General features: G+C 37.7%; 1 protein-coding gene, 2 long non-coding RNA genes and 1 other non-coding gene across 5 annotated transcripts; 1 reads left to right on the forward strand and 3 right to left on the reverse strand.

The window, feature by feature from the left end:
- Positions 1–1,267: 1,267 nt before the first annotated feature.
- Positions 1,268–11,449, reverse strand: LOC143857860 (uncharacterized). Of its 2 annotated transcripts, none has more exons than XM_077368380.1 (6): positions 11,175–11,449; positions 10,500–11,037; positions 9,924–10,080; positions 9,709–9,799; positions 2,572–2,637; positions 1,268–1,918 (listed from the first exon to the last, which is right to left on the reverse strand). In XM_077368380.1, the coding sequence occupies exons 1-6, from the start codon at positions 11,376–11,378 to the stop codon at positions 1,712–1,714; spliced, it is 1,263 nt and encodes a 420-aa protein (XP_077224495.1). In that variant the 5' UTR covers positions 11,379–11,449; the 3' UTR covers positions 1,268–1,711. The 2 variants fall into 2 exon arrangements, with proteins under 2 accessions (XP_077224495.1, XP_077224494.1); XM_077368379.1 differs by having other exon boundaries at positions 2,566–2,637.
- On the reverse strand, positions 2,098–2,213 carry LOC143858341 (5S ribosomal RNA). The gene has a single exon (XR_013238918.1). It is a non-coding gene; the product is annotated as a 5S ribosomal RNA (ribosomal RNA).
- Positions 11,450–13,454: 2,005 nt separating the features above from the next.
- Positions 13,455–18,915, forward strand: LOC143858056 (uncharacterized). The gene is made up of 2 exons (XR_013238850.1): positions 13,455–18,415; positions 18,521–18,915. It is a non-coding gene; the product is annotated as an uncharacterized LOC143858056 (long non-coding RNA).
- Positions 18,916–19,025: 110 nt separating this feature from the next.
- On the reverse strand, positions 19,026–20,775 carry LOC143858057 (uncharacterized). The gene is made up of 3 exons (XR_013238851.1): positions 20,642–20,775; positions 20,247–20,292; positions 19,026–19,265 (listed from the first exon to the last, which is right to left on the reverse strand). It is a non-coding gene; the product is annotated as an uncharacterized LOC143858057 (long non-coding RNA).
- Between the last annotated feature and the right edge of the window lie 4,834 nt (positions 20,776–25,609).

Raw genomic sequence — 25,609 nt, forward strand, 5'->3', positions numbered from 1 at the left:
GAGATGGGATCCATTGATGAATCATTCAAGAGACCAGGAGCAGTGCCATTCAAATGGGAGATACAACCAGGCATTCCCAAATCACAACACCAAATTCTGACCCATCAGTCACATAAGCTCAGCCCCCCGCCCTCCGGAATCTCATTCCAACCCACAGACCACAGCACTACCCTCTTCGTCCGACTCAACTCGCCCTCCCCGTCTAAACATATCGAACAAGTCTCCTCTCCTAAACCATCTGAGCTTAGACACTCCCCAAGAAGTCGCTCTCTTCGCAACAACCGCTCTCCTGGCTGCTTTCCAATCCTGTCTCTGAATCGGAAAGGCCCGAAGAAGAACACTCACATGATGGACTCAGACATCAATGAGGAAGATTACAACAACGCCATTGCTGAACTCAAAACACTAGCAAGATGGTCCATGTCTCATTGTAAGTCCTTCTCGCCCGAGGAAGGGGACTCCCCTCGCTCTGTCTCATCCATTGACACATTGCTACGAGCGAGAGACGACGTTGAATGGGCAGGTTATGGACTGTTCTAGAATTCTCTCAACTTAGTTGAATATTCCATGTATAAGGATAGGGTGTATGTAACAAAACCCTGTCGTAGTAATTTATCAGGTTTGGAACAAATCCCTTACATACAGAATGTCAGAATATAGTAAATGGCAAGAGAAATTGTAGACATCCCAAGTCATATGGTTGATGTTGAAGTCAGGCTCTCATTTGGAATGTAAAAGGTCGCAGGAAGAAGAACAAATTCTCCAACAATAGTAAATTTTCTGGCATTCTTTTAAAATTAAAAAAAAAGTTTTTCTATCTTCAGCTAGCATTTCATAGTGCTCACCAGATCAACAATCATGATCATGCGCCGTGTATATGTGTGACCAGGGCATCACAAAACCATTTCAAAATTTGAGCTCAACTATAATGACTAACAGGCAGAGCAGTTCTCAGAGATTTATTAATAAATTCCATAGTTTCAAAATTCCCCTGCATGATCGTTTACTCACATAATTACTTTGGTCGTGTTCTTGTCTGAGTCCGCATTTTTTCCTATAAAAAATCCTTTGACTCTCCCGAATTATGACCACATCAACCAAGTACTTGATCGTGTCATGTAGAGTTGGCTTTGGCTATGTTTTGGCTCGCACCCACATTTTAAAACACTGATAAAGGCTTTCACATGCATGAATCATGGATTGCATCGGATTGAACGAGTAGATAAAAGTAAGGATCACAAATTGAAGAAAAATCAAGCTTACCATGGAAAATAATCAGCATATACATTTAAAAGGCTGAAGAATAATGTACTTACAAATAAAAAAAATTGGGTCTCACCCCACTCTTCACAAAGAATTCCGTTAACATTGAAGAGTTACACATCATGAAAGCAAAGGGAGCCTGTGGGACAAATCCTCAAACACCCTCTCCGTTCATAAGTCGAACGAGATTAGCCATTCCATCCATGCCAACTAGCCAAAGGCAAGAATAAAAAAAGGAACTGTACACTGGTATAAACATCGTGCATAGTTAGTTTGTTTTTGTTTTTGTTTGTTTGTTTTTTGTTTTTTTTATAAGAATCAGAGATTAGCAGACCAGCAAAGAACAGGGTTGTGTTAGTCAACAGAAACCTGTCTCCAAACACCCCATAATCACAAGGGTCTTGTGAACTACCTTTTTTTTTTTTTTTTTTGAATGATGACTTGTGAACTACTCTGCACTGGAGTTTACTTGTGTGGCCTCGTCTACATAGGCAGGTTGTGACGTGGCTGCTGTTGATTGTGCTTCAGATTCCCCATCCAGTTGGAGGTTTTTCATGCTATCTACCAGCATATTCTGTGTGGGAATTATTGGGCTAACTGAGCCACTTGGTGAAATCCAAGCCTTCCAGTCACCACGTCTGCGCATCTTGTCCCCCTGGGGAACAATTGGTATAAGTAACTCTTGAAAGTCACTATAAAAATGTTTATAAATGATTAAACAACTCCAACTCCAACTGCTTAAGCTTTTGGAGCAATTGGTTGTTTCACATGGTATCAGAGGTATAGGCCCAGGGTTCAAAACTCACAACTCCTTTTTTGAAATAAGAAATGAGAGGAGTGCAACACGAGGACTTCCCAGGACGTCACCCATCCTAGTACTACTCTCGCCCAAGCACGCTTAACTTCGGACTGATGGGATCCGGTGCATTTATGCTGGTATGATCGCACCCTAAGACTCACAATTCCTTGCTATTAAAAGTCCACATGTAAGGCCGACCCCCCGCCCAAAAAAGAGAGGCCACATGTGATACAAATGATTCAAGTTTTTTGGAGTAACTGGTTGTTTCACATGGTATCAGAGCTACAGGTTTTGGGTTCAAAACTCACAACTTCTTGATATTAAAAGTTCATGTAATCATGTGTAAGGCCAGCCCAAAAAAAGAGGGGCAGGCGAGGGACCACACGCAAGGGGGAGTGTTGACATATAAATGTTAAATAACACCAACTGCAACAACGGCTTAAGCTTTGGAGTAATTGTTTGTTTCACAAAAAACACGATGGGAACACATGGAAGAGACTTACTCGTACTTCGACAAGAGTTGAGGCGCGTAAGGCTTTGAGAACCAAGTTAATATCACTTGTCAAGAGTTTAACCTGCAAGACATTATGAAGCAACATAGATTACCTACAGTTCATCTAAACTAAAAGAAACAGATAAAGCTACTGTAAAATGCAGCCTACTAATTTATGGTTCAGTTTTTTTTTCTTTTCAAAAGGTAAAGTGAGTGCAGGTTCAATACAAAAGCTAATAAAATAGGAAGAAATGGAACGCCTTTCTTAATGAAATTGATTATCTGGCTACACCATCAGTCATCTCCTCGGGAGAACATTGAGCAGCAGTCACTCATATAAAAAGATGAGTGGCGCGCTTGGGCCAAAGCGGGCAATGTAAGCCATATAGTTTTCAATAATGCAGTTAACAATAGGGGCAATGCTTGGGCCTAAAATTCACAATGAATGACGATAGGAAATTAACATGATAAAAAAGGACTTCTACCTTTATGCTTCTCCAGTTTGAGGCTATATTCATTTGAAGCTATATATATATATATATATATATATATATGAGGAAATGAAGTATGTGCAGCTGCACAGATAAGCTATCTGTGCATGGCTCACAAACCATAGTGGGGGCCACATTTTTTGGGGGATCCAAAGCATTCATTTGGAAGGCCCTTCCATGGATAGGGTGTGTACCAAAAATCAGCGATATAGGATCATCCTAACCCAATCAAAGTTGGAGGGGGAAATGGATAGACACTGTTTTTGCCCATTTTTTCCCTCCACAAATGGCAGGGTTAGGATGATCCTAAAGGGCTGATTTTTGGTACACACCCTATCCATGGAAGGCCCTTCCAAATGAATGATTTTGATCCCCCCAATAATGTGGCCCCCACTATGGTTTGTGCAGCCATGCACAAATAGCTTATATATATATAAGCTAAGAGAGAGAGAGAGAGAGAGAGAGAGAGAGAGAGAGAGAGAGAGAGAGAGAGAGAGAGAGAGAGAAGTGTTTCTAAGCACGTGCTTAGGGAGCTCCCTAAGCACAAGTGGCTTAAAAAGCCACTGATTGGTTCGTATGGCGGGTCCATCTCTGCGGGGTCCACAAATCGGTGCCTTTTTAAGCCACTTGTGCTTAGGGAGATGGACCCGCCATACGAACCAATCGGTGGCTTTTTAAGCCACTTGTGCTTAGGGAGCTCCCTAAGCACGTGCTTAGAAACACTTTTCTCATATATATATTGAATGGTACAGTAACCAAGATATTGTTATTGTATAGAAAAAGAATACAGGATCAAAGACTAAGGATCCCTCTATAATAGCATGTAAACATCTGCATGTTTCTCCAAAACAATCAACTATAGTGTATATGCAGTTATAAATATTTTCTTCATCCAGGATGAGGCTTAAAAGATTTGGCTTGAATGAGTTTTTTCCCCCTCTTCTGAGGAAGAGGTGAACCCCTTTTCTTTAAAAAGAGATAAGCTCTAAGCCCGAATGGTTTCTACATGGCATTTTTTCGGGAATATTGAGTGTAGATCAAAGGGGATATAATGTCAATATTTGAGGAGGTTTTTGAGGGAGGCGGTTTAGACCAGAAGCACATGGGCCACTTTCATATCTTTCATCCCTAAGATTGACTGGGTGGAAAGAAGTCAAAGAACTACATATTTTTAAACTTATTAAGTTTGGTAGGAAGCATGGTTTTAAATTTCCACCGAAATCGACACGAAACAACCGAAATGTTTACATTTCCATCCACACCAAACGATTGAAATGTTTCCATTTCCATCATACCTTAAAAGAAACCGAAACCGAAATGATTGAAATGCATAAACCAAAATCATAAGTGTAACAGTGGTTTACTATATTAGTATGTATTACACAATTATATTTAAATAAATTGCCTGCAAACTGTGGTGCATATATTATGCATAAATATTTATACGAATTATAAGTCAAATTTGTTATGTACTAAATCATCATACATGAGAACCAATGCATGCTACTGTGGTGCATATATTATGCATAAATATTTATACGAATTATATGTGAAATTTGCTGTGAACTAGATCATCATACATGAGAACCAATGCATGTCAGTAGGTATTTGATGTTTTTAAACCATTATGGATGGTTGTCTTGCTTATATGATGGTTTCTAAGTGCGTATTTGTGCTTATTCTAGCATTTCCTTAAGTTTCATCTTCAAATACTATCACTTGCATATGTTTCCATATGTTTACTTGATTTTACAGGATTTCCACCAAAATTTCAAATTTCTAACCGAAACCAAAATGTTTCTATTTATGTGGCGACTGAAACCGAAACCAAAATTTAAAACCTTGGTAGGAAGTGTTTGTGAGATCCTAACCAAAGTTTTCGAGGAAAGGTTCTCGGGTATCTTGGACAAATTATATCCAAAGCACTAAGTCTGCTCTTTCTTGATGCTGTATCACTTGACACAACATTATATGTATAATACATCTTCCATGCATGTAGGATGTCCCTCTGGCTTAGGACGTTGTTTATGCCTATGTGTGGAACACCATACTCTACTTCGAACACCATGTTGAAATCTAGAAGTTCAAGGCCTAGTGTCTCTGTCATGCATTGCACCAAAAGTAGAAAGATTTTCATTACCATATTAGTCCATTTGAAAGGCTAATTTTCTGTGACTGACATAATAAGGCTGCTAAAATTGCAGATGAACTGTCTGCGAAAGCTCCACACATACCCCACATTCTTCAAGGTTGGTCACTCAACAATCGCCCTAATATTCTGTTGGTACACAATGACCCACTTAAAAGGTATAACAATCTAATAAATGCAAATTGATATTGCATAAGGTGCATTTATTCAAGTTAATGTAGTGTTTTGGATGACATAAAACTCTATTACTTGTCAGAGATGCTCCATGTGTTCTTAAACCTAAGGATCATTAAATTAGAAACTACAGTCATCAATAACCTCTTGTATAAATCATCCTTGGTCATAAAAGATGTCTTACATAAGTTGGATCCTAATTGAAGGTACTTGCTCAAATATAACATATCTAGGCTTCTGTAGGAGTTTGAACGTGACTTTCTTTATTGCTTGTTGTCAACACATGCACCAAATAGTGAACGAACCATCCTTCTTGGGAGTTAATGTGGCTGGTACAGAACATGGACTCATGCTTCCGCAAATAAACCCTTTAGCAGTAAGATCCCAATTGATGTTACAGCCAAGCCTCTCTCCTGTTAAAGCATATAAATGGGTTCTGTTTCTTGAATATTGACTTCTTGAGATCAAATATTGATTTTTGGTTTTAGATCTTGACTTCTTGAGTCTACAATCTGTCATATAATTGTCTCCTGAATCAAAACGTTTTTTTCTTGAATCCGGACTCATATGTTTTTTATTTCTTGGTCTTGATGTGAATCCATGACAGCCGAGAGAAAAAGAGAGAAAGAATAGATAATCAAGAAAGATAAAGATGAAGATGAAGAAAAAAATCAAGATACCGCCGGAGGGGTGGTTCAAACTCAATTTTGACGGTAGCTCTATGGGGAATCCCGGGAGGACAGGGCTTGGAGGGCTGGTCTGAGATCATATGGGGAAAGTCATAATCATGTTCTCCGGGCCGGCAGGACACTGATGCGAACAAGGCCGAGGCTAAGGCACTCCTCTGCGGGCTGAAATGATATGTTGATCATAATTTGGGCCCATTAATTCTAGAAGAAGACTCAGCTAATACAATAGCATGGGAATCCAATCGATGTTGTGGGCCTTGGAGACTCGCCTCTATTATTGACGAGATTCGGGATATTGTGCGCTTAATCAAACCTCAGTCGTCTCATATGCGGAGGTCAACACTATGGCGGATTGTTTGGTGAAATCGGGTGTGGACCGTGAATCAACTATTTTTGGCGTGGATATCCAAGTCCAGGAGTGTTTTGATTAGCTTTTGTATTTTTGTAAAGCCCCGGGGCCTTTGTGGGACATCTTGTCCCCTGTTTTCTGGATCTTATCAATAAATTTCCGTTACCTTCTTTAAAAAAAGAAGAAAAAAATCAAGATTAACCTAGTCCTTTACAACCACAAATAGACTACTATGACCTCTTTTAAGTTGCAAGCTGTGCCCATGAGGGCACTTACCAACTTATGTGATTAATTACAAATGACTTAAATGCCCTTATCACATAAGATTTTTCGTAATACACTTTTTGGTCTTATTTTGAAAGCTACGTCTTAAAGAAACATGATATTAGTAGACAAAGATTGTGGTGCCCCTCCTATAACTTAAGGGACTTAAAAGACACCTAAAAAACACTTAAAAAATTAAACTATGAGCCCTAGGATGTATCCATCATATTCCCCCTTTTGAAAGGATTCAGCCCCGTCGAATATAATGATTCGCATGGCAGGTGTCGAATATAATGATTGGCATGGCAGGTGAGGTCACTGCACAATCTATCCTTGGACAATCTGCAAATGGTTGGTCCTTCTAGCAGATGAGGCATTTCCATCGCACAAGAAGCTTTGGGCAATCATGTTGTTCTTTTGAAGTAGCATGATCACTAGTGAAAAGATTCGGCCCCGTCGAATATAATGATTGCAATGGCAGGTGAGGTCATTGCACAATCTATCCTTGGACAATCTGCAAATGGCTGGTCCTTCTAGCGGACGAGGTATTTCCATCGCACAAGAAGCTTTGGGCAATCATGTTGTTGGTTTGAAGTAGCATGATCACTAGGTGCACTTTTGATGCATTCCTCACAACATGTCAGCTTATGCAGAAATAAACTTAGGTGTTCCTTAGAATGTGTCAGCTTAGGTGGAAAGAAACTTAGGCCCTCTACTTCATTAGGTCTATAGACGTCTGCTCATGTGTTCACCATTAGGGTGGCCCAGTGCACGAGGCTCTCGTCATGTGTTCACCATTAAATAGTAAAAAATTGCAAGAGGTCCAAAACTCCAAATAGTAAGATTGGCGACTCTATTTACAGAAGTATCAATCTTGGATCTACCTTTCTCATTGAAGTTGCAATGCACACTCTTTTTTCTGAGTATGCCAATTGATTCGCCTTTTTCAGGCATGTTGCATAACACTTGTTGCACTTTTCATCCTCAGATAGTGTTCACAGGCTAACTTCTGGCAGAACTAACTCTGAAGATGACGGCCGCTTTAAGAATCCTTAAGTAACATGAGCGAGCCACGCACAGTCGAAATCGCGTCTCTGGATGACGAGTGTAGCTCTCCTTTGTCGCTTGACATCGAGCACTTTCCACGCTATCAATCCTCGCACACGAGACTGAATCTGGGAGGTTGAAGTGACTTGCCTCCTGTACAATTGCTTGGCCCAGTATCTTCACCAAGTTATTTGGATCATTAGACATGCAGATAGTTTCATCACACGTGCTTTGGATTTTTTGGATTTCTCCTCTCGAATCGTTCCAGCTCGTAGTATTTTACATTTATGAAAACTCTTTGGAGTGAACTTTTTCAAAAATAGATCCATCATGTCACACTAACAAATAATAGGTGGTTTTCCTATTACACGTTGTTTCTGCTTCAATGCTAGCCCCCACTCTAAGGCATGCTGAACCAAAATAGTCATGGTATTGTAAATCATTTGGTCATCACCTGGATTATATTGCCATAAATATGTCTCTAACAATTCTACCCAATCAAGACATTCGTGTTCATTAACTCCATAAAAACTGGGTATATATCTAATCCTCATATTGTTTTGATTATGATTCATGGGTTAGGATCTTCCAGTCATAATCCTACTGGACCAAGTAGTCATTCGAACCTAGGCTCTGATACCGAATTCATATGAATCCGGGGTTTGCAGATTACTTTTATTGAAAGAGAAAGAAAGAAAGAAAGAGAACGAGGGATGACTGATATTCCATTAAAGAAGAGAGAGGAAATACTAAAGAAACAAAATTAAGAAAGAAATCTAGATCAAGAAAGGAGAAAGTTTTTTGTTAGGTCTGTAAGACAACAGTTGCGATCACCCCAGCCAGTCAGTTTCACTGAGAACGATCCTCTACTGCCCAAATCTCACAAGGGGATCCAAGCCGTCAATCATGCTCTAATAGCATGGTCTTGTATGGGGCACCCTTGTCCGTATTAATCTCCTAGAATTCGGAAAATGCTGAGTCATATCTTTGCTCTTGTGTCTGTGTCTATCCGTATATGTATCTAGGTGTCATGATTTATGAATCTATAATGAAATTCTGCTAAAATTCTTAATTTTTCGATAAATCCATGTTTTATCCAAAAAAAAAGTCTCAATTTATTCAAAAACTCATGAATTTTTCATGTTCTTGTTTAAAATTAATGAATAAACAGCAGTGTTTTTTAATATTTCATGAATTTTGATTAATATGGTAATGAGCACATGATAACATGCACCAGCTGCACACGATGCTTTAAATGAATGGAACTATTGGAAAATTCTCAACAAAATGATAGAAAACACATGATGTCACAGGATCATCAAAGATCAAGCATATTTTAAATTTCCATCAAAACCCAAAAAGAAAGAATCGGAATGTATTTGTTTCCATCCCCAAAAATATATATAGCGAATCCAAAACACATAGTGAAACCAAAACCGTAAGTGTATTAATTGTGTGCTACACTAGTTTGTGTTACATAATCATATTGATATGAATTGCATGTGAAATGTGGTGTATGTATTAAGTATAAATATTTATACGAATTATGTATAAATATTTATAAGTGAATTGTGGTGTATGTATTATGTATACATAAATGTTGTAACTAGTAAGTATTGAATTATCAATGAATGTCAGTAGGTATTCAATACTGTTAAATCATTATACGAGTTTTTTTATGCTTGTGTGATGCTATTTTAGTGTGTATTTGCGCTTAGCACATCCTAAAATTTCATCTTAAATGTTCATCATGCACATGTTTACATACGTTTTTGTAATTTTATACAATTTCCATTTCCATCACGACAGAAACACATACTGAAATCAAAACTTGAAACCTTGAGATCAAGAACCTGAAGCTATTTACAATACATTCATACAAGTTTTACATTCTCCAAACAAAGAAGGCTTTAAAGTGGTTAACCAACACAATGAAACATGAACATAGAATTCTAATTACTCAGCCTTATATAGAATTCTAATTACTCACCTTTCTGAACCCTGTGATAAGATGAACAGAGACCCAGCCTTGGCTGTCCATCTTGCTTTTTAAGTATGAGTCTCCGATTAAGTTTATATCACTGCACAATTGCACATATGACGCAATTATAACAAAGTAATGAACTAATGGCATGGGTAGAGAAATTAGGGAGAATCTATTATTCTCGAAAAAATGCCATTGAAGCAAAACCTTCTGAAAATTACCTGAAGTAGTATTCTATCTGTGCAAGTACGGCATTGCACATGCCAATATCAACTTGTGACATATACATTGGGTAAGGTTGAGGATTCATGGGCACCCCTCCCATCATATCCACATATGGAGGAGGAGGAGGAGGATAATACCAAGGGGTAGATCCCTCTGTGACAGCCAAACATCATGATCATTCAAAAGAAGAAAAACCCAATATAAAGGACGACAATGGCAAATGAAAAGAGAATACAGTAAGAGCACATTTGGCTACCATGAATCTTTTTTCAAGATAAACTAGTGTCTCCAAGTGGTGAGAGAGCAGTAGGGCAGGTGAAGTGGCTAAAAATCAAGAAAAAAAAATCAGGAAACTAGTGTACCCAAGTGGTGAGAACTGGCTAACAATCAGGAAACGAAAAACTCTACTCAAAATATATTCGACTTTTTCGTGATTTTTAGCCACTTCTCACCCTCATCTCAAGCATGCCCCTCCAAATCTCTCTCTTCTCTCTCACCACTTTGAAACACTATTTTATCATGGAAAAAAAAAATATATATTTCCTGGCCGCCAGACAGCCTAAATGTGTCACCTGAAAAATAATTTTCGCCGACATAGCCATAAGGAGGTGCATTGACATAAGGAGGATTAATGGGGGCAGCACTAGAATTCGAATAAGGATAAGGCGGCGGTCTAATAAAACTTCTGGGTCCATTAATAAATCGTTGAGGTTGATGATGCAAAGGTCTAGGGCCAAATCCCTGATTAAAATTCGAGTAATGGTAAAGTGGCTGATGATTCCTATTCAAATAGTGGTTGTTGAGGCTGTTATTGTGGAAGGATTGTCCTCCTCTTCCTCTATAGTGCGATGGGAATCGGGTATTGTGGTAATTTGGTCTGTGGTGATTGTGTTGATTATAAGGTCTAGATGGGCGCGAATAAGCAGGCCTGGAATTGGTTGAGGAAGAAAAAAATTTCCTCTGATCAGAATTTGGAGGTGGAGGAGGAGGAGGACAGTCACTGTTCTGAGTGACTGATTCCGATTCCGATTCTGGTGATGATAGGGATTCTGATTCAGGAGATGATAAATGGGTAATGGGGATTTCAGAAGAAGATGCTGAAGAACCCTCCTGTAAGGGGAAAAAAGAAAATCAATGCAATCAAATAGAATCAAATAAGAAATAAATAGTATGAGAGAAGCCAATGCAATCAAAGAAGAAAGAAATAGGGTCATATCAAATCAAATCAAAGAAGAAGAGAGAGGTACCTGGTTAGGTGGGGATTTATTTGTAGAATCAGAGAGAGAGGGCCAAGAAGATGAATCCATTACATAGACGATTTGGGAAGGTTCTAGTTTATTCCATGGATTGATGTTCGTTGTTGAAAGAAAGGTATTGGATTCAGAAACAGATTCTTCAACTTCTACTTCTTTGGAGAGAGAAACTGGAGATGAATTAGAAGAAGAGATCATTATTATCGAGACGATTTGTAAAACCCCAAAACTAGAACTGTGAGTTCATGAACATACCAATATAAAGTTATAAACACACTTCAGAAGAAAATAATTTTATATTGGGGATAAAGATAGATACAAGTACTTTTTTTTTTACTGACAGTGTAGCTTCTAATTTTCCTTTGGATGGCTAGAAAATCCTCTCCAACGGAAATCTTTTCCCTGAGATTTTTTATCTTCAGAATTATATGACTATGTCTATAGTTAATTTGAAGGTCACTCTAGGTAAAAAATGAATAGGACCAGTTCAAGTTATCCGTTTTAATATGTAAAAAATGTAGGAAATTTCAGAAATATTTTCCTTTCCAAACTTTTCCAAAAGTTTCCTGGAATCCAAACAGCTTATAAGTAGTAAATTTTTTTGGCTATTGATATTTGCACTGCCATGTTTTAATAATTGCACAGATTTAGCTTGTCTTTTATTTTTAATAGGCTTGTTAGAGCATTTTGGGAACTTAATAAATTTTGACAGCTATTTAAATTATGAAAAGACATGATGAGTTCGTTCAATTATCAAAAGATGGTAGTGGCAGTATCATTAGCATTTTTTTACCGACACAGATGCTCTTTTTCAGGGAATTTTCACTTTTTACAAGAATTTATATGGTTGACAAGTGTGGATGTAACCGCCCACATTTTTTGAGTCATCTAAACCATTCATTTGCTGGGCCCTGATGTAGATAGGGTGTGTCAAGAAAATCTTCTTAATAGGATGACCCCAACCCTCCCATACGTGAAGGTTTTTATACTATGCGGTCCATTTTAAACCCACAAATCCTAGGGTTAGGAACATCCTACAGAGAAGATTCTCCGGCAACCCTATACGTCAGGGCCCAAAAATGAATGGTTTGGATCACCCAAAAAAATGTGCGCCCCACCATATAATTTCTTGTTATTTGTGGAATTTTAATATGGCGTAAGCCCGTATAGTCCACTACTTTTCAGAAAGTATTGTACAGATTACACCATGTGATCATCTCAACCGTCCATATGATGGGCTACAACGTAAAGCGGTTGTGCCACAAAAATCATTTCCCTAAGATGATCCCAACCCTCCAATCTATAGAGGTTTCCATAATATGTTCAGTTCCAGATCTCTAGATTGAAGGGCTAGGATCGTCATATGGAGATGATACTTGGGGCAAGGCCTATTTATGTTGGGCGAACAGTTTAGATCTTTGAACAAAGTGGGCCCAAGTGTTTTATTTTTTAAATAGATGCACCTAGGTATAATGTATATACACCATGTAATGTGTATTTATTAGAAAATTCAGTGAAGCCCCCTTTGTTTGAAGATCCAATTAGTTCATTTATTAGGCCCCCAACATAAATAGGCCTTTCCCCAAAAATCATCTCCATAGGATGATCCTAATGATCCAGAAATCTGGTTCCACGATCAATGGATGGTAGAGCTACAATCAATGGCTGTCCTGCACTCACAGAAAACAGGTTAGGGTCCCGGAGTTGTGACTCTAGTAGACCCTCCGATGCTCAAGTTAGAAATCGGCACAATAGGCAAAGGAGAACGGGAAGATAACTCTTGTTAGTGATTATGAGATGCGTACGTTTGAGCGTGGGAGTATACTTATAAGAGAGGAGTTCACAATAGTTTACGAGACTGTCAATAAGAGTCTTTCATTATTGGAGGAGTTGGCATGGAGATACCTTCTATCTTTATCTTGATAACACCGAGTTTCCTTGTGGGAACTGGTTTCTATTATGATCGAGCGACCTTGGTCAGCCCCTCCACATAAAAGCACGAGTTGCAAATTGTATGGGTGTAAAATGGTGCACCCCATCCCAACAAGCTTGAGGAGTAAAACTGTAGGCCTTACCTATTTGTAAAAAATTCCACAAAAAATATTATTCCATTGAAGAAAAATACAAGGTAGGATTGAAATTTTCTATGAAAACAGAAAAAAAAAAAATTATAAAAGGAAAAATTTAGGTATCACTTAGTCTAAAGTAGCTTAGTCATTTGGAAGATTTAAGTAGCCTTAATTGTCATTTTCATGGGAAGGGATAGTTATGTCTTTTTTTCTTGTAGTGGGCTACTTTATAAAGCCCCACATTTTCTTCATTCGCAAGGAAGTTAACCGTGCTTGGAGTTCAAGTTTTCTTCTATGTTCCTTATTTTTACCTCGTAGCTTGCAAGGGTTTTCAACATTTACTGCGTAGAGCTTCGCGTCCCCTCGCCCAGCTCAATCTTTGGATCAAGGAAGAAGCTCGAATGCCATATCTGTTCTAGATTGGATTATTTTCTAGAAGGAAGGAAATCAAGGAATGTGCTGCCGATTTTTCTTTGGATTATTCTCTCTGTAAGTTCCTTAATCTTCCCCTGCTGTTACATATTTCATTTGGCTTAGAATGGAGAAATTTCCTATCGACAGAGGCTAACCTACTGTAATTTGAATCGCACAAATCGGCAAGTAATGGTGAAACATTATTGAGGTTGTAATTGGACTCTTATCGGAGGGTTGTTGTTGATTAACAGCAGACACATTTGGTTTCCATGATGTGTTTTCTTGTTTTCCTACCGGCTTGTACCCCATATGTTTGTTGAAATGTCTATGAGGTTCCATGGGAAATTCTTTGCTTAGAACTTGAAAGGATAGTTGAAATCTTCTAAATAATGTTCCTTAATGGAAATTGATGTTCCATGTAGTGTTCCATGAAATTCCTTAAAGAAACCAATCCTTCCCTAAACTTGTGTTGTAACCGACCAAGTTGTCGAAACCATATCTAGCAACACTAGACCGTGCTTCCACGGGTACACAACTGCGTGAGAGAGAGAGAGAGAGAGAGAGAGAGAGAGAGAGAGAGAGAGAGCATCCTAAACGGGCGTTCAACGGTATAAAAATTCCTTGTGAAAAGTTGGCCCCAATCTACTGTCAACTCCCGGTCGACCGGCCTGACATCAGACCAATTTATTATTTTAGGTTGAAATGTTTATGTGTAACTACTGGAGATGTTGAAATCTTCATGTTTTTTATTTTTATATGTTTTTTCCAGTGGATTTAGGTTTTAATAGTTTGTTTGATGGACTTTCACTTCATTTCGGATGGGTTCAGAATTGAGAGTTAGAGCTACTGAAAAGTGAAATGAATGGGATAGAGTTGCTGAAAGGTTGTCTTCCACTGCCCTCCTTTTTTATTTCATCTTGATATTTAAGGTTGTCTTTTTGTTCCACCTCTCATTTGAAATTGCTCTTTTTTTTCCCTATTTGTTTAAACATTTCTAGGGTTTGTGACAGTGTACAAGTACTTCACTTTTAGTTCTATAGTCATTTTGATTTTCTTTTTGTTCTTTAGTTTTTTTTTTTTTTTTTGATGGGTTGCTTTTGGTTCTTGAGTTGTTTTATCTTTAGTATGGTGATGTTTTAGCTGCAATAGATAATCTAGGTAGCTAATGGATTTGGTCGAGAAGCTGCATGATTTGTTCTAATACGTTCCCTGCGTGACAGTTCACAATCAATGCGTTTCATTACATGGCTAACACCATCCAATGTCGAGATCATTGGACCACCCATCCATGTTATGGCTATCAATTATTGGTACTTATCATTAAGAAAAAATATCAATTCATTGTACTTGATTGGACAAACATGGGTCACCTGTAAGTGTATTCTGTGTTTAAACTTTAGTCCATTGATTTTGTTTTCCCTGCTAATTTTGTTTCTAAAGGCTTCTCTGTTTAGGCTTTTAACTAACTGCACAACGGGTTTGATTTAGACCACCTTCCTTCCCTGGCATCCTCACTCGAATCAGTTCTTTTAATGGCATCATTTTCTTAGGTTGGTGTTGGAGATCTGTTGAGAAGGCAATTTGCTTTATTCTTTGAATTTCATGTGATGATCTTTGAAATGCGGGTGTGACAATCCAAGAGGGGAGGTGAATTGGTTAATTAGAAAATTTAGGCTTAATTAAGATAATATCAAAACTTAATCCACTAATTAAGCACTAATTAATCTAACCCTTGTTCAAATAGATATATTAGTAAAAGCTAGGGTATAGACATTCTAATTATGCACATTTACTCACCCTTGTTTTAATAGATATTATAATGCAATTAGGGTTTAAACATTTCATTCAAGTGCATTTACTAACCCTTGTTCCGTTAAAGCATAAACAAGTTAGGGTTAGAGATTACCAATCACAACACGTGCAAGAGAGAGAGAGAGAGAGAAGAAGAGCCATCCACAAGGAACACAAGATTTTTATAGGGGTTCGGTCTATCACAAGACCTACTCCACTCTTCCAAGTTTCGCTCCTTGGGTACTCCACTGAAAATGGCGATATTTACAATCATCTCCTCCATCTCCAAAGCGGACAAACTCTTTCTGCACGAAGCCTTGCGAGGGGACACACCCTCTTACATGATTCACCTTTGTTAACGGGCCGAATCAGAGACCCTCATCTTCACAACTCTTAACGGGCCCAAGAGAAGACCCTCAATGAAGAACAAAGAAAATGAAAAACACTGAATGCCTCTTAATAGGCGGATTACAACATTAAAAGCTCACAATCACTCCAAGAAAATACAAGTGTAAAGCCCTATGGAGTGCCTCTTGATAAGATGTAGAAATGCATGCTCAAAGAAGTTTTGCTTTTGATTTGAAAAGATAAAGCTCAAAGAAAAATGGGATTTGATCTTTCTCAAATGTTTAAAAGCTCATTTAGATAGGTTTTAATCATGTATATATAGTGTATTTGAGAATATGACCGTTTGGGGGTAAAACTGTAAATAACTGGGTTGAAAAAGTCAACCTGCAAAAGCCCCAAACGGCTAGTTTGCCTTACCGTCGCGGTCGACCGAGCCATTGCGGTCGCCCACCCCTATCGGACGTCATTTTTTATTTTCAAATTTCTTACCGTCGCGGTCGACCGACCCTATGGCGGTCGTCTGGCGAGGGCTACCTGTTTGCTCAACATTTTGGCTCAAAAACCTATCCCGGTCGACCAACACACGGCGGTCGCCCGCCCAAACCCAGTTGACCGGCCCGCTATTTTTCGCAAGTGCTGGAAATCCAGCCATCTTGCCGCGGTCCCCCGGGAGACCGCCGATCGACCGGACCTGGTAACAATTCCATTTTAACTTTAAAATTCAAGAGCTTTGGGCCATGGTCTTTGGGCTTAAGTCCTAGGTTTTCAAACACATTTTTGGGTGTGTTGATGGTTTTCAAAGATGTAAAATGTTAAGTATAAAAACCATTTGAAAACCTTTTGAAAGTGCATTTAAACATAAAATCAAGATGACTCCAAATATATTCTAAAAGTGTATACCATGAGTCTTCTTGGAATGTCTTTGTTCCTTTGCACTTTCTTGGACTTCTTTGGCTTGTAAGTGAACTTCTCCAACTGATTTGGCTCTTGTGACTTCTCCTCCAATCTTCAATTGCAAGTTGAAAGGTACATGAGGTGTCACCATGGCATGTTCATTTCCAAGCTTCTTCTTGACACTTTGTTAGGAACTTGTGGGATCTTCATGTTGAGCTTCTTGACTTGAACATCTTCAAATGATGATGTTTTCACTGTGAGTGCAAGTTCTTGGTTCCTTTGCTCCTTGATCCACAAGCCATGTGTTGTGAATAGTTGTGTAATGGCAATTATGACATGAAATTCCTGTATACAACACAACACCTCAAAGCAACACATTAGTCCATAGATGCTAATCAATTTGGTTTGCTAGCATCAAAACAAGAAGGTAAGGTGAATGATTGACCCACGGGAACCCTTGAGCTTACAATCTTTTTAGTAGTGGTTTTCAATTCATTGTGGTTTCTCCTTTTTACAAAATATAGGATATAGGATTTGTAGATGCTCCCTCTTTTTCTTCATGTTCTCACGAGCGGCAACACTTTTATTTGTTTTAAAGATGCCGAAGTGTTCCGGTTGCAGAAATTTCACCAACACTAGCAGGTTCCTGTGTCAATAATTTTTTGCCAGAAAAACAAGTTAAAATACACATGTGCTTTACCATTAGATTCTATAAATTCAGTGTTTGAACTAAAAATACCAATATTCTTCATTTCAATTTGGTTTGTAAAACATTTTTAATGGTGTTAATTGTTTTCCTGATTAGATATTGTATGTTTTCTTTATCTTCTACATCTCAAAGATGTGCATAGGGAGAATTTGAGCAATGTAAGTTGCTCTTTTAATTTTGTTTAGAGTCAAGGCATACCAACCACAATTTAAAGGAATTTGTCCTCCTTGTTGGCATCAATCCGGATATCCAACTCGACCGGTTACACTAGGGTGAACTTAATGGATCATGATGCCCACTTCAAACTAAAAGTTAGCTCAATGCCTAGATTGCTAAGGGAAAGCTTAAAAGCATTCTCTTTAGAACACCTATGTAAAGGACAACTCACATCAACATTATCTCCAGGTAAGTTAAGCCTGTGCTTTTATTTCATAATATTTGATCTCAGTTTTTCTATTGTTGTTTATTTTACCTGCATATTTTTGTTAGGTACCAAAGTCTTAAAGCATTAAAACTACAAGACCACTATGGAAAAGCCAAACCAGTCCAGACCAGTCCAATATTGCAAAATACACTCACACTGCAGGCATTCCTGATCTGGTAGAGAAAGCTCATAGGAAAAAAAGGGAACAAATTTTACCTATAAATGCAGCACACAAAATGCCACATTTCCTAAACAAGAAAGAACACAGTTGCTGACACTCACAGATCAACGGATGCTCTCCTAATTCATGTTTAAACTTAGTATTTTCTTTTCTGTGCTCTGCACCTCCATCAAAGTTGAACTTCCTTTTCTTATGCACTTCTCTTGCTAGGAATGACTCATTTATTCACAGCCCCTCCCGTCCTATGTACATCTTTTGGAAGCAAAATAACATGATGCAAAGACAAATGTTCAAAAGCTTTTCTATCAATATATGAAATGGTGAGCATAGAGGGGAACATGCATAAGTGCATGGACTGTCAAAGACTGCATATAATTGAGAAACTATTCAAACCTCCATCGGCTGGTTAGAATACTAATTTCTTCAAAATAGAATGACGTAAATAACATGGATTATTTTGTTTTCTATAAAATGGTGGCCATGGTTTGTCTTCTCTTTGATTTTGTGCAGAGTATTGAGGATGGAACTGGCCATTTTTTGGAATGGGTTGTGAAGATGAAAGTACAGGTCCAAGGGTGGAATGTTTTGCGAACTGTCACCAGAAAATTTCGTCATCTCAATTTCTGTTGATGAGAATTTCCTCTTTTTTCTTTTCTTAAGTTTTTATTTCTATCTCAATTTGAGCCGGGTAGATCCTTTCACCTTCTGAAGGATTCATTAGCCGACCCCAGCTAGTTTGGGACAAAGGCTTAGTTGAGTTGAGTAAGTTTTTACTTCTATCATAGCTTTTGAATTTTGGCTTGTTTCTTCTTTGGATTTTGTAGAATTTGGTGTAAAATGTGAGGAATTTGCCACGTTCATGTTTATTCTCAACTCAGGAAAACACTGCTAATTATGTGGTCTAAGAGTATTATTTCATGTGTTTTTATTTATTTCTGAAACTGTTCACTGGTGTCTGTTGATTGGGATGAACACCCTGTAGACAGATCCTACAAGCATACAAGGCTACAAAGCAAGAACACAAACAAACTTGGCATTTTATAATTAAAGGTTCAATGTCTCAATACTATGGACCTAACATAGTCAAATCAAACCTCAACTCTCCCCTAAACCAATGATAAAATAATAAAGTCTTTACATCTTATTCGAAGTACACACTTCCTAATGAATCAAATAAAATTAGTTAAATCTCCAAGCCGAATTCGGTTCAAAAGCTAAGCGTCCTATTCCTCGTTATCCTCACGACGGTCAAGACCTGAAAATGTAATATAATCCACAGTCAGCTGAAAAACTTAGTACGTAATAAAGCACTACTCTAAGTGTAGCTCTAAGCATGCCAAGGCTCAATAAGGGTCAAACAAAAAGGTCAGAACTGAATACTAAAGTCTTAAACAGAAAAAGTGGGTATAATGATAATCAAAAGAGCATGTCAAAACAGAATATTGAATCAAGGTGCAATCGAAACTAAACAATAATCAAAGCTAGTATCAAAACATAAGTGAAAGCGGTGTCTAGAATACAAAGTCCATAATGTAAAGTCCACTTCGAGATCATCGGCCTGGTCCAGAAGACGTGTTATTGCTTACACCGATCGTCCACGGTGTCAGAACTAGTTCCTCAAAGTTCAGATACAAGTCGACAGGGCCAGCATTTTATCCCACTGACGGATCAGAAGTTCCAATATATTACCCCCACGCCGGGTCCAGAGTTGCCGATTGATTTACCCCCATATGGCAAGGTCCAGAAATAACCCATGCCTCCTCCAAAGTGTCCAGATAACAAATCCAAAGTCCGGAGTCCAAAACAGATATTTTCTAAAGGTTCAGGTGTCATATCAAAGGTTCGTAACGAACTAGAATAACCAAAGCAATGGAGGTAACAAAAGAAATATGAATCCAAACAGATGGTATCAAAGAGTTCATAAGGATGAGAGACAAAACTCAGCAAAAGGGTTCCATAAGGGTTTCAAAAGTTCACTTTATAGGTAAAATCAACAATATCGTGGCAAAGGCAAAAATAAAAGTAATCCATATCGGTACAAAGCCAAAGGGTCCATATCGAAACAATATCATAACGAAATTGAAATCAAATGGTCCATAGGGTAATAAGAATAGCATGCTAGACCAAAGCGATAACTGGAATTGTATAGGTACAAATCGAAGATACACAAACAATAACATATGTAATAAAAGAGAATGGGTTAACGGTTCACCCAAAATAGTACGTTGTTACGTACCTCGATGAAGGGTGTTTTCCTCTAATTCACCATAAGGATTTATTTCCTGACCCAAACAAATCATATTTATCATTTAAAAGGTCTAAAGAAATGAACCGAATTAAAGAATCCGAAATCCGATACCCGAAACAAGATTTACAATTCCCAGTGGGTTCGGGCGCCCGACCAAGGTTATTCGGGCGTCCGAGCACTCCCTTCGGGAGACCCTCCGGCGTCTCTGAGATTCTTCAAAAAATCCGAGCTCTTGGGTTTTTCTAAACATCATTCGTTCGGGCGTCCGAAACCGCGAGATTGGGTTTTCTCCCATGGCCGTGACTTTACAAATTTTGCCCGGCTCTTCACAACTTTTAACAAGATAGATAGTTGATTGAAACTACATCGAAATATGTTCTTACCTCGAACCGATGACTTCGACTCCCACTACGGATGCTGACTATCGGATCGGCCTCTATTTCCGCTCTTCTTTCCGGTTCTCTTTCTCTCTGGGACGATTTTTTAACTAGATCTCGACAGCCCAACTTGTGTGTTGTAATATGATGTGATATTACTTTTTCAACTAGATCTCATTCTTATTGGAAACCCCACTTTTAACTCATTGTGATATCAACACCGGGTTATCCAAATCTCAAAAGATACGCACACGTGTCCGAGATGATAGAGTTGTTGTGTAATTGTGATTCCTTTATTCTCTCAGACTAGTTGCAGTCCCATTCGATGCACGGGGCGACGAAAAATTATGTTGTTGAAATATTTTTTTATTATAACTTAAGAGCAAAACAGCCCAAAATAGAATACAAAATGTTAAGGTGTAGAATTCGTTTTTTATAGGTATAGAATGCGAAACATTAGTGTAGAATTCCGTTTCTAGATATAGATGAGAGATTTGAGTATTTATTTTCTCTTTAATAGAAATGGAGTACACTAAAGAGGGGTTGCATGCAATGTGGAATATAGACCGATTTGTTTTTCTAGAAAAAACTTTTTAGAATTACAAAAGTGTAAAACGGTGTGCAACATCCCCTTCAAGCATTTTTAAATTTCGGAATGCAGTGGGGGTGCCACATGGTGTCATCCCAGCTTATCATATCCAGCTTTATATATATATATATATATATATGAGGAAACTGTTGGTGAGCTTAAGCTCACCAAACTTATGGTGAGCTAGCTTGCCCAATCACATGGGTCCCACATTTTGGGGAGTGATCCAAACCATTCATTTGCAAGGCCATATCATAGATAGGGGGTGTACCAAAAATCAGCTCCATAGGATCATCCTAACCCCTCCATTTGTGGAGGACAAACTTGCAAATGAATGGTTTGGATCACTCCCCAAAATGAGGGACCCGTGTGATTGGGCAAGCTCACCAACACTTTCCTCTCTCTCTCTCTCTCTCTCTCTCTCTCTATATATATATATATATATATATATATATATATATATATATATATAAGGGAAATGTTTTCTGAGCGATACCTCAGATAAGTTATCTGAGCAAGAGCTCAAAAAATCTTGTGGGCCCACATTGTTTGGATGATCCAAAGCATTCATTTGCATAGTCCAAAGATAGATAGAGAGTGTGCACAAAAAATTTGCTCCACAGGATTGTTCTAACCCTTCGATTTGTGGAGGTTAAAGTGGATGGGTATAAACCTCCAAAAATCTGTCCATTTTTAACCTCAAAAAATCAAAGGGTTAGGATGATCCTATGGAGCTGATTTTTTAGGCACACCCTATCTATGTAAGGGCCTATCAAATGAATGCTTTGGATCATCCAAACAATGTGGACCCACATGATTTTTTGAGCTCTTGCTCAGATAACTTATCTGAGGTATCGCGCAGAAAACATTTTTCCACATATATATATATATATATATGCCTTTACCCATAGTCTGAATCGTTTCGTATACCTCGCGGATGTATTAAAAAGACTCATTTCAAGTTGTCTTTTGCCAAAAAATAATAACTCAATGGATACATAAGCATATTGGAAGTGGAAGCAGGGCTAATCTGCGCTGCTTTTGCACCGGAATCGATTTCATTATTTTTTTCAAATTTGTATCTTCAATTTATTTTTTGTTTTCAAATATATTGCTTTGATTTCATTTTTTTAAGAATACAGTTTGCTCTCTCTCTCTCTCTCTCCGATTCACGGCTTTCACTGGCTTTTGGAATTAGTTGACTTATTCTTTTCTGAATTTGATTACTTTCGAGATTTATATATGTATAGCTTTTGGAAATTTGTTGACTCTTTTTTTTTCTTTAATATTTCATTCGATTTTTCCGAGTGGGGAACGTAGAAGAACAGGGACAGCCTCTCAATTTCTCCACCTCTTTTCCCCACTTGGGTATTTAGGCAGGAGGAAAAGTTTCATCTCCCTATAATCGAGTCCCTCTCTCAATTTTTCTCTCCCTCTCTTTATTTATTTTTGATATGTAAACCAATATGTGAAGCTATTTTTTATTTATTCCTTTATTATTTTTCTTTTACTCTCTATATATCAAATCTTTGAACCCAACTTTATAAATCTTCTACCCTTCCTAACGCTTCTTCTTCTTCTTCTTCTTCTTCTTTTCTAATCAAGCTATACTTGACAGTCCAGAATAAAACTACCTCAGCCATAACTTTATGATTCTTCCACCCTTCGTAACCAAGATGGCTGTTATTTCTTTTTCTTTTCCTCCCCCATAAGGATATACTTAACAATCCAGGAAAAACTACTTCAGCCATGCTTAGGAAGAACAACAGATACAAATATAATTAAAAAAATTAATGATAAAAAACTATATTAATGTCAAAAATCTATATCTTTAAGATTAATACCAACATACCGCTTTCTAAGGAACATTGGCAAAGCTGCTGGATGAATTTTCATTCACCGGCTACTAGGGGCGATGCCAGAAATTTTGCACAAGGGGGGCAAAAATTATAGTAAGTTTTTATCTATCTTAAAATTAAGATAGAAAAAATTTCTATCTAAAATTTTGCACAAGGGGGCAAAAATTATAGTAAATTTTGCACAAAGAAGGGAGATAAAAATGGTAACATTAAAATTTTAAACTTATTTTCTATCTTAGGGATGATTGGAAAGGGGGGCATATTTTTTAAAAAGGGGTAAGTATAAAAAAATATTAAAAAATAAAGGTATATATATATATTTTTCCAAAAAATAAGGGGGGCAATTGTCCCCTTTCCTTACAAGTGGCATCGCCCCTGCCCGCTACCTTGGACGAAAGCCAGACCGAAGAACCATACAGAAGAGATAGCACCGGTTTTTTTTTTTTTTTTTTTTTTTTTTTTTTATATTGAGAAAGTGGCCTAATTTAGTTCTTTCCAATATTTATCTGTTTGGAAACGTGGAGTGGTAGAAATCTCTTCACGTGTACCAAATTTCTTGAAAGAGAAAGGTGTTTTTCCAAATCTAGTTCTTTCCAATATAGTAGGTCATGTAAATCTCGGAATCAAATTTCTATATCTAGAGTTCCACCTAAAACGTAAATCTATATATTATATGATATGATATAGATAGATAGATAGATAAGTCGCCAAAATTTAAAATTTTGCCCATATACGTAGGATATTGAGAGATAGAAACAATTTTGCTAAAATCACGGGACATGGTGGAGATTTTTTCTCCAATAAATAGAAACAATTTTGCTAAAAACATGGGATATGGTGAGATTTTTTCTACAATCCAAATATATCACCTTATAAAGAGAGTTTTACGTTTTTTGAGGAGGGGTGCCACGTGGAGCACCCTCGTCGTCCAGGATTCTGTTATATATATATATATATATATATATATATATATATATATATATATATATATATATAGAGGAAAAGAAGTGTGCGCTCAACCGTTTGGAGAAAAGGTGCGGTCGAAGAGAGAGAGTGTGTTCTGTTGAGTATACATATATGAGAAAAAAAACCCGTGGTCTGTTGAGTATACATATATGAGAAAAAAACAAGTCTGCTTCGATCGACGAGTACTAAAACAAAACCCAAAAACAAAAGAGAGCAAAACCCTCCTCAAAAAAACTCCTCAACAGCCCTCGTCTCCTTCCTTCGTCGATTGAAGAGGGCAAAACCCAAAATCAACAGACCCTCGTCGTGGATTGGAAAACCCCAACAGACCCTCGTCTCCTTCCTTCGTCGATTGAAGAGGGCAAAACCCAAAATCAACAGACCCTCGTCTCCTTCCTTCGTCGATTGAAGAGGGCAAAACCCAAAATCAACAGACCCTCGTCGTGGATTGGAAAACCCCAACAGACCCTCGTCTCCTTCCTTCGTCGATTGAAGAGGGCAAAATCCAAAAATCAACAGACCCGAGCAATACCCTCCTCAACAGACCCTCGTCTTCACTCTCGTCTTCACTCGTCGATTGAAGAGAGCAAAACCCTCCTCAACAGACCCTCGTCTGCAGTTGCAAAACCCAAAAATCAACAGACCTAAGGTCAGTTTCTTATAACTTTTCCCTATTTTTCTCTTTTTTTTGGTGAAAATGAGAAGCAAATTTTGTATGCCGTTTGCGTTTCCCCTATTTTGCCCTCATTGTAAGAGGGTTTCATCTAGTTTTTAGTAGGGTTCTCTGTGTATTTTTTAGTAGGGTTCTCTGTGCATTTTTTAGTAGGGTTTCATCTAGTTTCATTCCTCTGAAAAAAAGAAAGAAAGAGAAGATGCAGGTAAAAGGTGCTTGTTGTTATTATTTTTGTTATTTTTATGAGGAGGGTTTCATCTGAATTTTTTTTTCCCACTTCAAGAGGGTTTTGAGGAGGGTTTCATGTCCTCTATATTCTTGGAAAATTTCATGATTTTAGGGAAACGAGCTTTCACTGTATTGTCTGAGGGCACTGTATTCTTCTTTCTTTAAATTCCTCTTCTTTTTTTTGCTGCAAAAATCCTCAATAGTGCAGTTTTTTTCAATTTTGCTGCGAAAATGTTGCAGATATTTAGGGTTTAAAGTGGTTTTTTTTTTCTTTGTTTCTCTTTTGCTCTTTGTTGAAATTCCTCTATTTTTTCTGCAAAAATCGTCAATAGTGCAGATTTTTTCGATTTTCTCTGTTTCTCCTTTTTTGTTCTTTCTGTTTTTCTCTTATTTTTGTAACGGTTTTAACTTTTGTTACAATTTCTTACTCTACTTTAAGACACACAGTAGAAAATATCTGTAATATGTTACAATTTCTTATTATGCTGATGGGCCATGTATATGTTGCATTTTTAGGTATAAAAAATGGACCCATCTATTGACGAAGTACATGCAAATGGTTTAATTGAGTGTGACAATGAGTTTAATCTCAACGATGATAATTTAGTATGGGATGGGAATATAATTGACATTAATGATGGGGTGAATCTCAATTATGA

Source organism: Tasmannia lanceolata, unplaced genomic scaffold, assembly GCF_043159265.1.
Source record: "Tasmannia lanceolata isolate RefF3 unplaced genomic scaffold, GAP_Taslan_0.1 ptg000025l, whole genome shotgun sequence".
NCBI lineage: Eukaryota > Viridiplantae > Streptophyta > Magnoliopsida > Canellales > Winteraceae > Tasmannia > Tasmannia lanceolata.